This window comes from Pseudonaja textilis, chromosome Z (genome assembly GCF_049901715.1).
Source record: "Pseudonaja textilis isolate UNSWEBS1 chromosome Z, rPseTex1.2, whole genome shotgun sequence".
NCBI lineage: Eukaryota > Metazoa > Chordata > Lepidosauria > Squamata > Elapidae > Pseudonaja > Pseudonaja textilis.
Window position 1 is genome coordinate 100,601,425 of NC_142008.1, and position 16,763 is coordinate 100,618,187.

At 36.7% G+C, this 16,763-nt stretch overlaps 1 protein-coding gene across 18 annotated transcripts in view; it reads right to left on the minus strand.

Moving 5' to 3' along the window:
• MPP2 (MAGUK p55 scaffold protein 2) overlaps window positions 1–16,763 on the minus strand; it is a 98,160-nt gene that overhangs the window by 64,572 nt on the left and 16,825 nt on the right. For all 18 annotated transcript variants that reach the window (XR_015740285.1, XR_015740284.1, XM_087917438.1 and 15 more), the window contains exon 2: window positions 11,914–12,022. Coding sequence is in view for 15 of the 18 variants with exons in the window: in XM_087917438.1 (XP_087773564.1) it covers window positions 11,914–11,944 (31 nt within the window). In the remaining 3 variants the exon portion in view is untranslated. The remainder of the gene's footprint in view (window positions 1–11,913; window positions 12,023–16,763) is intronic.

Genomic DNA, 16,763 nt, shown 5'->3' on the forward strand with positions numbered 1-16,763 from the left:
TCCATTCCTTTTAGGAATGTCCAAACCATGCTCACATGCCACAGCTAGTAATGTGGCCCCACAAGATCATAAACCTTTAACATTAATATGTAATTTATATACATTAACTATATTTTATATGCAGCCTAAGAAAATTCAGCTTCATTCAATGTGGCCCAGGCAAGCCAAAAGATCAGACAACCATGTTCTAGGGGAATGATAAGCTCTGAACCACATTCATTTCTTGTACACAGAGCAGATCTCAGAATTGCCTTGCACATAAATCCAGAATTGCCTTGCACATAGGCCCTTGCACATATGTTTTCTCTTCAGAGAAAACTAACTGCCTTTGCCAGTTAGTCTCATCCTATCTTTCCCTTTCTTCACATTCCAACAAGGCATAATAAATCTTTCTAAGGAAGAAGATGAGGAGGAGCAGGAGTAGAGGGATATTTCTCTAATGAACACCAGATGGTTGCCACTGTAATTATCCCTACGGCATTGAGATACATCACAAAGCATCACCCAAGGTCTTGAGGATAATTACAATGATCACTAACTATTCATTGGAGACACAAAGAGACACAAAAAAGGGAAGCTAACCATATCCTCGTGTGTTATCTGAGAATGCCACCTGCTGAAGACAGCTCACTTTTAGATGGCTAACCTTGGTATGTTCAACATGTCTAGGTTCTCAGGATCACATTTCCAAAATAAATTTAGAATTTTATGGTAAATAGCATATTGTGACAAATGGGTTCCCAAACACCATGTATATGAAAGATTGCAAGAAGTTTTTTTTATATGAAAGATTGAAATAATTCAGGTGAATCTGGTTTCAAACTGGAAATACCCTTTCATCCAAGAAATAATTAAAGAGTGGGTTACATTTATGTGGGAATCATAGAATATTCACCAACCTTTGTAAAGCAACAGAATTAATGTTGATTTCAGCTATTTTCCTAAACAAACTTCATACAAAGAAATACACAGTGTATCAGGTGGTATTATTACTTATAAAAACACACCCTTCTATTTCTTTTCACCTAGAAAATGAGGTTACTAGCTATCTTTGGATGAACAAGAGAAAGAGGGATGAATCTTAAGTGCTAATAAAATGCATGTATGTGGTCTGACAAAAATTGAAAAATACTCCTTTTTCAATAGTATTGAAAGAACAAGGGATGTCAAACTGGATTTCATTGAGGGCTGCATCAGGGTTGTGTTTGACCTTGGGATGCGGGGAGGCATGGCTTGGTGGCCAGCTCAACGTCATTCATGTTGAGGGTGCCTATGGTGGCCTAAGTGTTCTGCCAGTGAAAATGGGGCTCAGGAAGGCCCTCCCAAGTTTCATTTTCATTGGCAGATGGTTGCAGGAGGCCATCACAGTCAAAAAAGGAGCTTTGGAGGGCCATATGCAGCCCTCCTGAGCTCCATTTTCACTGACAGAGACACAGCGGGCCAGTTCTTAATTGCTTCCAGGGTGGCCCCGCAGGCCAGATCCGGCCCACAGGCCTTGAGTTTGACACCCCTGTTCTAGACTATCCCTGAGCTGATTGACCACCATACCCTGCATAGTTAATGGACATTCCAGAAATGCCCTTGAAAAAGGATACTTTCCAACATTCAATCTGGGTCAGTCACTGAGACCAGAGACTGTGTCTTCTGAGCTTTTGGACTCCTGCTGGACCTATCTTCAGGTAATTTCTCTGTGTGCTCTGGGCTGTTCTCTGTGTGCTATTTATATGGTGGCTGTTGTGTGTACCGTTTTAGATGTAGATCGGAGCATGGATGAGTCGCTATTAAGTCATTGGCTGTTGTTTCCTTATGCTACCAAACCCTAGCCTCCTAAGTACTTGATAAACTGGAGGTAAATCAGCATTGATTGATGAGGGTCCTATTTCCCAGGCTTCAATCATCTCCCTGCCTGATTTTTGCCTACTTGTCCAATGATCTTACTAGCTTCAAAACTGAATGTATATCCTTGTGTATTGCAATGTAAGACTACCAGTGAGTTTGGGTCTCCTCATCTGACCACTCATTTGTGTTCTTGCAATCTGGTGGTTAGCTTCTTTCCTTTCTGTCCTACCTAATCTCAGGGACAATTCATGCAGGGCATCTAATAGGTTACCTACAATAATTTGAGTACATTAGAAGTATTTCCCACCTCCAAGCAGTCTTTCCAATGCATAATTTGCCCTCATATGATAGCCTCTGGGCAGTATGCAATGCCCACTTGCAGATCTCAGAAGCTGCATTCTCCTGCTTCTGAAATTGATATATATCAGGTTGTGCCATGTAATTGGTCTTGTGTCTTGTTTTTTTCCTTTTTCTCCCCACCCCGTTGTGCAGACAACTTGTAACGAATTATTGTAGGTACCCATTCTACCCTGAATTGTCCATGTGCTCTCCAGCTGTTTGGCTTGCTGGGTGCTACAGTGAGTTCTGCTATATAGTGTTCCAATACAACTCTTTTTGTGTGACAGTGGATGATTGCTGTTGAAATTTGGAGTGTGTGGAGTGTTGGTGGCCTTGCTATAAACTGTGATTTCTAGACTTCTGTCTTTTTGTCTGTTGACAAGCACATCTAAAAAAAGTAATTGTCTAGCTATTTCTTCTTCCATTGTGAACTGTACATCCGGGAGGATGGAGTTCAGCATGGCATGAAAGTTTTTCAGTGCATTTCTTTTGATGATGACAAATGTGCCATCTGCACAGCGGCACCAAAATTTGGGTGTGTAGTTCTGAAATGCACAGTGTTCTAGTTCACACAGGACTCTTTCTGCAATAACTCCTGATATTGGGGATCCCATGAGTTCCCCTTTTATTTGTTCACACATTACCTTTCTAAATGTGAAGAAGGTGTGTTAACGTATTGTAATAGCCTCATGATTTGAGTCCTTGTTAGATTGTTCTATCTGTGCTGTATTCTTCTTCTTTTAGTTTTCTATTTGTTACTTCATATGCTAAGTGGGGAGGAGGGATATAAATAAATAGGGACACTATGTCAGAAGAGACTATAATCTCATCAGGAGCCAGATTTAAGCCTTGTAATTTTGTCAAAAATCGTGTGGATGATGTGACTCTGCTGTTTGAGAGTTGGTGAGGAAGCTTGGATGTTGTGCCAGCCATTTAGCCAGTTTATATGTAGGGGAGTCTCATAGCGCTATGATAGGTCTGAGGGGGACTCCTATTTTGTGTATCTTGGGGAGTCCGTACAATCTTGCTGGGCAGGGTCAGTTCCTCTCATTTTCCACCACTCTTTCTCCATTATATTGTTGTTTTGTTTGAACTGAATTTTGTTTGACTTTTCAACATGCACTGGGCTCTTGGGATTCAACTCTCTTCAACTCTCCCTCATTCATTTCAGTGCTTGTCTTTCAATATCTTTGGGTAAGCAAAATATGCTTAAACTTTCATTCTAGTGGACTTGTCTTGGCCAGTGAAGCATGGCATTATACAATCTTGGTCAAAGTGTTCCATTTTAAATGAGTAGTCTTTAGTAACGTTGACTCTGTGCATGGTATTAGAGATGAAAGATTATATGTGAGCATGTAGAAGACATGTTGATAATCTACATCAATTGTTCAAAAGAAATCATTTGTTGACAGATATTGAAGTGGCATGAAGGAGGAAAAAAGAAAAAATGCACCTTTAACTAAAGGCTCTCCTTGGGTCAGCCTCTGTTTTATCTCAAATCAAACTTGACCTGGCTCAATCAAACTTTCATTTTCAAGAGTAAAGTCAATAATTTTCCATACCACTCTACAAAATACCTTCCTCAGCCACATCAACTTAACTCTTCATAGGACCACAGCCTATCTTGGCAAAATAGTAGACGTGAGGATTGATCAAGTGGCTTAATTTAAAGGGAAAGAATATAGGAAGTTACCTTGTACATAATTAGACTTTCAGTTTATCTAGGATAGCATATTGTACTTTAGGGATGAAAGTGGCCCTCAATGTCTGTTGAATCGCAACTCTTAGCACAGCTCAAAAAAGGATTTTCTCATCACCTATCTCATCCTTTTAATAAGAAAAGCAAAACACCAGATTCGAGACTGCATTCAAAACATTTACTATACACCTGATCTATAGTCCTTTCATGACAGGTGACCATTATCCAACAATTTAGAAGTGCTGCGCTTGATACGTAGGTGTCAAATTATGTATACTGTAGCAGACAACAAAATCAAAACCAGTAATGTTTTGTGTTCTCTACCTTCCTTTCAAGATTCTAAGGAGGCAATTGACACTCTAAAATAGCAGCCTAAGGAGACAGTTCAACAGTAAAGTGAAGTTCCATAAAAATAATACTAGCAAGCCCTTTTCTTGAAATGTGACAGTAATTTCTGTTAGTGTGCAATAGAAGCATTAACAAAGCAGTTTCAGCTGCTTCCTGTCTGAGCACAGCTTGATTCAATATTTTAACACTGAAAAGTGTTAGCTGCTAAGATGCCGGTCCCTCTTTCTCCAGCATTCACCCTATTACATCTTTGTTTCTGTGGCAATGGGAGAAAAGATTTGCATCTAAACCAGGATGGATAAAGCAAATATTTAAATATTGTCAAAACTGTTTACTACAACTGATATAATTGTACTATTTTCCAGAGTAGTTGACAAGGGTTTTTTTTTGCAAAGGGAGAAACTGGAGTTTAAATGACCCAGTATACCTAGAAAAGATTTGTCCCAGAAATATTTCATGCCAATTGACATTTACTGACCAAATCCTTGGGCACAGTCTTCCATCTACCTCATGAAAATTCTGTTAGTTCCAACATATCCACTTCTAAATACAATATACTTCTGTACAGATGGAATGAGGCGTTTAAAAATAGATGCACCTATCTTTTACTATTTGTAAGGAAAAACGGCATCATCGCCACCACTAGGGCAGTGTTTCTCAGTGTTGGCAACTTAAAGTGTCTGGATTTCAACTCAGCATGCTTTCTGGGAATTTCTAGGAACTGAAGTTCACACACCTTAACATTGTCAACATCGATCTGTGTATGCATTGTTTTCTTTTCTTTTGGATTTTGTAAGTTTGACAGCTTCCTATTCTCTCAAACTTGGTGCTTCTTTAATGTATTACACTAACATTTTACCTAATTACTAGCCAATCAATGACCACTCTGGCTAGGACTTTTAAGAGTTTGAATTCAGCACCTGGAGAAATATTTAAGTGTGCCCTTCAAAGAAAAAAATATGTGCTTGTAATATAGGACATATTATTTATAAGGGTGTCTATCAGAAGAAAAGACCAACCAAAGCACAGCATAGGGAGAATGGATGAGGTGGCAGCTTAGGAAAATAACTAAGATAAGTAGACCATTATGCCTAATATTTTCAGAGGTACTGGATAATATTTTTTTTTTATCATCTCTAGGCAACATAACCATGTTTTACAACTTTTTTCTCACCCTTCAGATTTCTGGACATCAGCTTCAATTCTCAACAACACCTATGTTATCAGATTGGAAAAGACATGTGTTATCTTCAGATATTTTTAATTAGATACTCCAGCATGTGAAAGAGCTCTTCACACATAAATTGGGTCTTAGCATTTAGCTGTATGTGCATTAGAGTTGAGATAGGCATTTTCTCTTCCTGGACAGGAAAAGCTTGGCCTGAATGAAGACTCTACTGCAATAATGCAAGGTATCAATATTTTAGGGCAGTGTTTCCCAACCTCAACAACTTTAAGATGTGCGGACTTCAACTTTTTTAGGGAGAGGAAAGATAAAGGATCCAACCTGATAAATAGCAGCTGTGGCCATTCATGCATTCAAATCCTACACAACATCACTAGGACTTTAAACTGTATTTCCTATGTAATCAGTAAAATCAGACTAAAAATTTAAACAAGTGATGTAACCAGGCTTGGGGTCTGTAGGTGTGGTAGACCAATGCAGTGCCTGTCTTAATTACTGTTGTTGTTGTACATATCTTGGCTGCTGTTTATACTTGTGTGGGTTTTATATTGGTTCATGGTTCTTTAATGTAGTTTTTAATTGTTGTTAGTGAACTGTTTGGTGTAGTGGTTATATATTAATCTAGAAAAAAGGAAATCATGAATTCTAGTCCTGCCTTAAGCTTAGGTAACCTTGGGCTAGTCACTTTCTCTCAGCTCTAAAAAGGAAGCAATGGCAAACCACTTCTGAAAAACCTTGAGAAGAAAACTGCAAGACTTGTTCAGGCAATCTCTGAGAATTGGACACAACTGGAAGCCAAGAATACTGTTGTTAGCTCAGAGTTATTGTCAAATTTAAGATTATCTGCCATGATTTTGTAAACAAAATAGCAGCAGAAGCTGTTCGGGGATAGGCAGCCTCTTTGAATGCCTTGTAGTTAGGATATTCAAGGTGTCAATCTTATGCACAATCATTATTCTTCTGCTGCATTCTGAGTAGATATAAAACTAGATTACATATCACATGAGTGAACATTTGTTCCCACAGTAGATGACTCATGAAAAACACTAAAACTGATATCCAAGCCAAAAAAACCCTCTAAATCACCCTGTTTCTATATTATGCTAACCTCAAAGAAGCCATTATTTTTATTTAACATGTCGCTATGGTTCACAGATGCTGGGACAATAGTTGAATTTTTTTTTACAATACCCTGAATTATAAACCACTAAACCACAGTTTATTTAGTTAACAAATTTGGTTACTGAGTTATTCTCACAGTTCTAAATGAACTTAGGTTAAAGCTGATATAATTATCCTTTTTCAAACTCAGGTACAGCATATCCCTTTTCTTACAATATTCAAAATGTACCTTGAAATTAAACTCAACAATGTCAATATGAAACTTTCCTCATAGGCCTAACTTATCTGAGGAAATAAGAAATAAGTCAAATAAAATCATATTTGAGCTAAATAGGATCACAGTCCAAATTAGGAGTGATTGCAAAACGACCTGACCTCACAGTTCGGTTCTTAGAATGCAGATTCCTTAGCTCATGTCCAAATATTTCATAAATAAAAAACATGATCCAGATTGGAAACTTTTGTTGACAAATCAAACTTAGAAATTCCGAGGCAGAAGGTAGATACGGTGACCTCCAAAATACAGTTCTATAAATCTATTATTCACCCTACTACGATCTAATGTTTTCTTAATAGTATGTTAATGTCTTCAAAAATCAATAAAACTTGTTCTTAAAAAAAAAAAAAGAGGAGACAGAGAACATTTAAATGTTAAAAAAAAAAAAGTATGTTAATGTGTTATTAATTCAATACCTAATCCTGCCTAGTTTCTTTCACAATGTAATTTTAAAATTGTTGCAGTTAGCATACATTTCATCTTGGTATGTACATGGAAAATAAATGGCAATATTAGAGCTTTTATTTATAGTATAGCTAATGGGCACTGCATTGCTCAGAGACATATGCATGCACATGCTCAGATCCTGCGAGATACCTGAGGGAAAAGACAGTAATCAAGAGTGTTACTGAAATAAGTGCTAATTATCTTTACCACACACAGTTGCATATTGTCAGACTAATGAAGCCAATTGATTTTAACAAAAGTATTATTCAACATACCTACAAAGATGAGAATTGTGCGAGCTATGATATTCCCTATGGATTTCAAAGAAACAGGATAGGAAGCAAAACAACTTGATGGCACAAAAATCAATAAACCAAACAAACAAACATTAAAAGGACCAATCCTGCCAACAGGCAACATAGATGTTTAACAAGTATCCCTACTCAATATCTGAAAGCTAATAAGGACTCTTACAAAGATAGTAATAATAATAACCAAGATACTAAATGTACATGCCACCTGATTCCCTGTGATTCAACAAATGACAACAAAGAGGATTTTCCAAGCAATCTGATCCTGTTTCTTTGATTTATTTGAGGACCCAGATTGTTGGGGGGAATATGCTGACTCTATAAACTGCTTTGAGAAGGCTGTAAAGCACTGTGAAGTGGTATATAAGTCTAAGTGCTGTTGCTATTGTAGCATAAGAGAAGCAACTCATCCAGTTAAATAAATAATAGATTTTTATGAAATTATGTAATGATTTATAGTTTCATATTTTCTCCTATCTTTGTCCCGTCTTTTTAAAACAACATATCGACTTTATAATTGTTTTTAACCAAATCCTTTGGTTTAACTGAAGCATACTGAATTTGACACTTGTACTTATTTTATTATGTTGCTTTCATCCATTATTATTAATAATTTTATTTTCTACAATTTAAAGCAAAAAGCACGGTTGAATTAGTCAATCCATTTTGCAGAATCTTAAGTAAATCTGTTTGTCCTATTTCTATAATTCTCTGTGACTTTTGTAAAATTGTGTGAAAAGTTTTCCTTATTATATTTTTTTTCTCCAATGATGGACTGACAGAATTTTGGGGTTGTGTTTTTTTTAGTGAAGAAACATATTAGAACATTTGGAAAGTGTGGGTGGAAAAGTACCAATCTGTACATTAGCCCAGAAAGTTCAGATCAGTTTCCATGAGAATTCTTAGAGATCTATTGCAACCTCCAAACCATGCCATAGCTTGGTGGTTACCACTTTCTTTGAGTTTCATGGTTACTGAACAATTTCCAAACCTTTGGTTACAACCAGGCTGAAACGTGTAAATTTGGGCCATCTAGACCAAATCATGTCAGCTCTGGAAGATGTATTTCTGGATTAGGCACGAAAAAAACAAAGGCACTGATGGCCATGCCAATTGATTGATTGATTCATTCATTCATTGTATGCCATACAATGTCAGGGAAATCTACACATACTAGACACAATCCAGTCTTGACAACTTATATTTCTAGTTTATTTTGTTAGATCTTTGTGGGCCTATCTTTAATGTACCACAGGGGGCAAACTAGCTAGGTATGGGAATTGACTGGATATAGTCCTCAACTTACAACTGTAATAGAACCTGCCCATTGCAGTCATAAGTTATGACAGCCCTAAAATGAGATGCCAAATGTTAGTGAATGCCATGCTTGTTAAGCATCATTTGCTGTTGTTTTTATTTTTTTTGCTGAAAACTGGAAGTGAACGCGGGCTTTTAGCAAAAACTTTGTAAATTCAGGGTCACATGACTGCAGAATGTTCAAAAAGCTGTAAATACAGGCTGATTGCTAAGTGGCCAAAATGCAGTTACATGACCATGAGGGGGATATCAGAAACTGCTCATACCTTCTGGAGGTTCTGACATAATTTTGAATGGTCATTAAGCAACCAAGTTGAACGTTGAGGCCTATCTCTAGGTTTTATTGAAAACCAATGACACTGGAGATGGAAAGGGTTAAAGAGAAATAGGACAATAAAGGCACTGGGAAGATGGGCAGGCAGGCCAATATTCAAACCAAGCAGAGGAGCATGGAAGAAACGACATGGTCCAACACTTTGTAAGGATTTGTTTAAGGCAAAACTTGGAGCAGCCAAGAACTTCCGCCAATCTGCTGCCTACCGAGATATGCTATGACAAACCTTCTAAAACATGATGAATTTGTTTCAGGTTTAAAACAAAACATCATTTTCTATTTCATGCATTCCCTAATGCCTTATGTTGAAACCTATTGGTATCCTGTTCTCTACCCTGGTTTAAAAAGGGTAGAAAACTTAGGAATTCAGAAATTTCTCAGATGCTTTCTCAAGTTAAGTCAAGCAACTAGTGGGCTACTCTTTATTTATTTGTTTGTTTGTCAAACATGTACAAGATAACCAGTATAAGTATGGACATAAACAAGAACCAAAACCAGCAATTTCATAGAATTATAAATCTGGAAAGAATCATTTTGGCTTTTGAGTCTAACCCTCTATATTTTCTTCCTCTTCAAAAATCAGTAGAAAATCAGGAATTGTTTTTATGGAGGGATTATTTTCAATATTCAATTTTATTTCAGGAGGTGCAAAACCAATCCACTTCAATCAACTTATTGCATTTAGAAAGAGGCTTGATTACCTCTTAAAGAAAAATTTGTAAAATTTCATCTGGTTTCCACAAATGGCGTCTGAACTGGAGCTATTTTGCTGATTTTTTTAGGAAACTGAAATGTAGATTTAATTATTACTATCTGGGGGAAAAACCCTGCCCATCTCTGAAGGACAAAGAAATATTTTGTTAATAAACAAATCTTGTTCCAGGCTTAAAACTAATGGCCAGTAACCTAATTCCAATATAATAGTGCACAGAGACAGGCTGAAGGCTTATTGGGTTTCCATTCCCTCTCAAAATCATTTTAAGTTTCTGGACATAAAATAGGCTTGTCAAATGCAGGAAACAGTTGTTTTCATTAGATTATGATATCTTGGCTGAATTCTAACTAATTATTAGTTCAAATTATTGTCCTATAATTTAAAAAAAGAAGGGGAACAATGCCAGGACAAAGCTGAGCATGTGTCCATGTGACAACAGATTGAGATTAAACAGGTATATCTGAAAAATTAACAATAATTCTACCGTACAATGCAACAATTAAGAGAGAGGGGGGGAAATATGGTATCTTGAAGAGCTAAAACTCTTCAAGATCAGGGGTGTCAAACTTGATTTCATTGAGGGCTGCATCATGGTGGCTGGGTGGATATGGCCAGGGTGGGTGTGGCAAGGATGGGCATTGCTATCTTGATGTCATTCGTGTCAGGGATGCCTGTGGTGGTCCAAGCACTCTGCCAGCAAAAACGGAGCTCTGGAGGGTCTTGTGCAGCCCTCCCAAACTCCATTTTCCTGGCAGAGGGTTGCAGAAGGCTATCGGAGCCAGAAATGGAGCTCAGGCAGGCAGAAGCACTGCAAGCCAGTCCTTCACTGTTTCCAGGATGGCCCTGTGGACCAGATCTAAGCACACCATGGGCCGGATCCAGCCCATGGGCCAGATCCAGCCCATGGGCCTTGAGTTTGACACCCTGCTCTCGATCCAAAGAATAAGGCAGTCAGCAATGAAATGTGCAGCAGATCCAGAGAAAGCTGGTTAAATTTTATCAGCACTCTGTTTATCCAGACATAGATTGTTTGCATAATTAATCATGGATCCAATATTGCAGAAAACTCTTCATTTGTAATTATTCTCCAAGACCTAAAAGTAGCTTATACACATATCATCTCCACAGCCAACAAACTTATGAGATGCTGAAAGAGAGGCTTCAAATCTTTCAATGGCAAAGGCTAGACTTGGGAACTGAGGCCTCTCTCCCTTCTAGTCAAAAACCTTAATCCCTGCAGCCCACTACCTCCTATAATTGCTTGGGCTTCATTAACACCAAATCTCCCCTAGTCCTAGTGAAAAAGCAACAGGCTGGGCTAGCCATCTTGTGTGTCATCTCTAGTATGTATAGGAACATACTCACAATCCTTAATCCCTGGATCTATTGGGAATTGTAAATCAAAATATCTAGTGAGTTCTAGGGCTGGCTGCCTTCACCAGATGAAAAAGACTAAGAGAGAGTAAGAGCAAAATCTTAATGCAAAATGTAAAAGCAGAATAGCTGGGTTTATGCAACCCAGTTATCCAGGTCAAAGACCTAGCAGCTGCATTTGCACAATCTGTTATATTTGATTACTTTTTAGCTGAATCCAGCCAATCTATTAGTTTATATGCATACATATGTCTTTATTATGGTTACTAACCAGAGAACATCAATAAGTATTGGAAATAAAACAGTTTGTGACTAGTTCATTGACACAACCTGTGAGTCAGAGTTTTGGCAAATGCAGAAAATGGGGTAACTTGTTAAAGATTAGGAACATTGTAGTTTTCTGGCAAGTTCCAACTTGAACTCCTGGAAATCCAGTTGATACTGACAAGAAATTATGGGAGCAGTATAAAATACCTGCAAATCTTTGCTTTATCTCATAGAAAGTGCAACCTCATGCCCTCCAGTTTTGTTCTAAATTTAGCTTTAGATTTCTGAAAAATACCAGGCTGGAAAAATATGAATCAGAGATAGGAATAAGTTCTTACCTGTCTCAGAGTTGGTTGAAGCAACAGGCATTTCGACAACTAGAGAAGTCTTCTTAGTGATAGAATTACAAATAGTTAATTCTTCTTCTTATGACTATCTGAGGTGATCCTACAGAAAGAGAAGAAATTGAACAACACCTCTTCAAAGGATGGTCTCAAAAATTTATCCCATGGCCTACAGTAGCATACAACCACTTAATTCTGAAACCCCATATCAAGTTCAGAGATTATTTATAAATAATAGATATGGTCATCACTAGATTTTTTTTATTTATTTTGCATTTTATTCTTTAGGTAATAAAAAGAGGAATACGAAGAAGAGCTAAGGAGATACTTATCTTCTGCCAGTACTAGTAAAAGAACATAGTAGAAAAATGGGACTAAAATTAAATATAAAGAAGACAAACGACAACAATCAGAATCACCAGCCCACATTCTCCCACATTCAATTTTTTAAAAATCTGAAAATTCCTCATCCTAATTATGAAGAATATGCAAATTCTGGCAAGATTTATCAAAAGCCCACCTAAATGAAGTAATCTACCATCTGCCCCATTCAAATTTGTGGAGTTATTTTCAACATTAAAAAACTAAACAAGGGTGCAGCTATGAATGATGAAGACTGCATCCAAGAAAAGAGAGTTGTCAACCATAATTAAACATTGCAAGCATGGAAAAAAACACAGAGAGAGTCAAAGCCAGGCTTGTAAGACTGAAAACATTTGAACTTTTCTGCCTAGATCTCATTTGTTTTGCTTTTACCATCATTTTTAACTAATCTCACATTCTTTGGGGCCAATATATTCTTAAAAAGCAATTTCTCTTACGTTCTTCAAAACTTCATAACGTTCTGATCTCAATAATACAGATAATAAATATGGTTTATTGTTCACATACATATACTGAACTGTATGCTGACATTTCTTTGCAAATTGATGCTAAAAGATTATACAGCAACCATTTGAAGTTACAATTGACTCAAAAACAGGGACTTACAATCTGTGTTTGAAAATCAGATCCACCCTGTGATCATGTGACCCAACTTCAGACGCACATCAATACTGTGGCATTTATGGTTATTTGCAACATTTCAGTTTTGATCAGTTTTCATGATTTACCTGTTTTATGACCATTACAACAACATAAGGAGCAGGCTCCATTATGTTCATATGTAGAGGACTATCTGTATAATTGGAAATGATAAGCATGTTTTAAAACTGGAGAAAGAAACATCAAGAGCCTACACTGTGTTGATGACATTACAATGCTGTTAGTTAAAAATGCAAAGCATTGGCAAGCCCTAGTACTAGTAAAAGAACACAGTAGAAAAATGGGACTAAAATTAAATATAAAGAAGACCAACTAATGACAACAATCAGAATCACCAGCCTCAGAAATAGCAAAGTAGCTTTTTAGAATCAACTATCAATAGTAAAGGAATAAGCCATACATCATCGACTAACACTTGATAGAGGAGCTATTGAAGGTCTTAAAAAAGATATTCAGCATCTAATTAGATATGCTGCATCTAATTACAATCATGCTGTGACACTCTATGGAAGCAAAAGTTGGACTTAAAAGAAATAGGACAATAACAACATTGACACCTTTGAACTTTGGCTTGGAGAAGTCTCCTGAGGATACTATAGACAGCTAAGAAAACATGTTAATGGATCATCAAATAAATCAACTTAGCATTTTCATTCCAGGTATAAATACTGTAACCAGGTTCAAATTATCCAGTCAATTATACAAAGATCTACTGTAGTTCCTTAAATAAGGCTTTAGCACACTACAAAAAGTACAATGAAGCAGAAGAGGATGACCAGCAGCAAAGACTCAGTTATAGTGGCAAAAAGTACCCTGTTGGGAGTCTTGAAATAACAGAGATAAATCATCATGAGGGAATGAAAAATGACTCAATAGTATATAATCAATCAATCATGTTATTATCTGACATAACAAAAACATTGTTATTCTGAAAAGGGTGTTAAACTTTATCACTTTATATATTCCAACTATAAACAGTGTAATATTATTCCGTTTAATTTAGGAATAAGTCTTATTGTTTTCAACAGAGCTTTCATCTCAACTTCATTGTATTCCCCTACAGCTGTAGTTTTAAGTTCTAGTAAAAACCAAATCTTTCTTTCTCCCGTGTATAACTATTTATTGCACTAAATAGAGGCTAGACAGAAGAAAGGAAGTCTTGGTTGTTATGGGCCTTTAAAAATTACAGCTGTAATGAAACACAGAGAAGTTGGGATGTAAGCTCTTAGAGGCAAATCCTTCCAGCTGGATTGAAAGGTTGCTCATTTTGTCCCTAGCTTCCTGTAAGGGTCATTGCCAAAGAACTAAAAATATACTGTATTTTCCCAAAGGATTGATGAACTGGTTCAATTTCCCCAAAGCAATCAAACTGTTTCAATCCTGCAAGATTGATGTTAGCAATAACCCATGAGGTTATCCAGACAAGAAGCACAATCAGGAATACTATCTCTTTCTTTATTGTTAAGTTACATTAACAGAATTTTACAAGACTGAACGTTTTTTCTCTTTCTCCCCTTCCTTTGCTTTTACAGTCCAGAAAACTAGGAAGTGAAATGTTTCCCACACCATCCTCCCTTTGGGTGAACTAAAACACCTTCTACATGCTGGTTATCCAGTATACAGCTCTCCCTCCCGTCTCCTAAGGCTATTTCCACAGACTATCACACTCTCAGGCACTAGGAAAAATATTTGCAAGAAAACATAAATTATTATTTATCTTTTTTTCTAATCAATAGACCTGTACTATTTTTTCCTTCCAATAATGCTGGAAGATGGTGAAGGTTGACAGAGAGCAACTGGTTCAAGTCATCCAGTGAAATTATAGTTAAATGGGGATTTGAACCAAATTCTCCCAAAGCTTGTCCAACAAATACCAAATTATACTGAATATTAATATCTTTTCAGCAATTGTCTCTTTTTCTAAGATCTGGAGATGCAACATGATTTGATGCATCCCTAGATATGGTGCAAATGAACCGGATATGTGTGAAAAAATATAGATGTTCTTATAAACGCTAAAGTTTTAGCCAATATTTCTTGCATGGTTTCCTGGTAAACAAAGGAACTGATTGGGCTGAACTCCTCTAATGTGCTCCATTATTAGTCCAACCTTCATTGACAGTTCACAAGAAAAATCTCAAGCAGATCTGCTGACAGGAGGAAAATATCAGTCAGAGAACTGACATGCCCACAAGCTGCAGTTAATCAATAATTGGACAATCAATAATACATTAGGAATGGAGTTAGTCCTAATTAAGAGGTGAGATGTAGCCTTTCCCCACAGGAAGTATAGACTGAACTGTATAAAAGAATCTAAGACTCAAAACAACAACAACAACAATAACATACTCAGATAAAAGTTCTTGGTAGCCCAGCCTAAATTGTGAAGAGGCAAGACAAGGACATAAAACCAAGATTTCTTTTACTCTGGTTGCCATATCTATTTTCTGGTATTTTACATGCAGAAAAAGAAACCACCTCTAACAAGTTAGCTTGGTTAGACTCCAGGCTGTTTTTAAAAAACCCAACAAACACCTAAGTCTTGCTTTTTAATCCTGGTTCTGCCTGCAGCATGGAATCAGACACTGAAGAGAGAGTTTTAGAATTCCCAGCAGCTTCTCTTGCCATTTTATGCCACTACATTCCTTTTCAGAAAATTGAAGGCAGCTTTTGCAAGATTAGCAGGAAATAGATTGAATGCTGCAGGATCTCCCCACCCACCCAAATTACTAAAATGATGGGAACTCCAGGGTAAAAACTATACTAAAAACTTACAGCAGTTAACCAGTGGGTGAAAACAAGACTCATAATTTAATGCATACCTATAAAACATACAATGGAACTGGGGGCTCAATCAATTCTTGATATTCCACCCTCTTATTTCAGAAGTTTGCAGTATGATTTATGATCATTTAATAGCATCGTGGACCGATTTTTAGGCTTTCAACATTATCTAATTTTTTCACATCTTGGATACAGGCAAACAGAAACTACAGATTCCAAGGCAGAAAACTGTTGGACACAAATTATGTTTCCCATCTGTATAATCACGTGGGGATGCTTTAGAGATACAAATCTCAAAAGCAAGAGGAGGAGGATGGCAAGCAAGGAGAATAAAGCCCAATAAATTCCTTAAAGATTAGAATAGCTTCTATTTGCCTGCTGCATTTTTCAATCTTATCAAATCCTTGCTTTTGCTGCTACAATAAAAATGTTTTCATACAGCATATTGTAGTCTAACATAAGCTTTAAGGTTGCAAAGTAAGCAACTCTTATGGAATTGCTTTAACAAAAAATATTCAGCAGTAAATCTTTAATGCTAAATCTGGCATTAAATTTTGGAGTATGAGATAGGCAGAATGGAATTCTAATTTCCATTCTCAATTCCAATTTAGATGGAGGAAGAATCTGGAAAGAAAATATTCAATGAATTCATACCGTAAAATGGCAGTGAAATATTGGGTTCATAAACTAATTGTGGAACATGTAATATTCACAAACATGTTTTTGGTTGAAAATATTTTAAACAATTTAACTTTATAAAGTGAAAGGGAGGAAATGCTTATGAGATTCCCATTAGATAGAAATGTGGTATATGAATTGATTATGTGCCATCAGTGACCTCACAGATAAATTTTTACTTTCCCATGACAATCTATTCCCAATGGGGTATAAATAAAGTAAAATGATTTGGCTCAGAAAGGTCAGTAGAAAAACATTCAGTGAAGAAGGGGAAAGGCTGGAAAGAGAGTGACATAGAAATAATTTCCCTGGTAGCTGGAGTTAATCCTTGCTCTTTG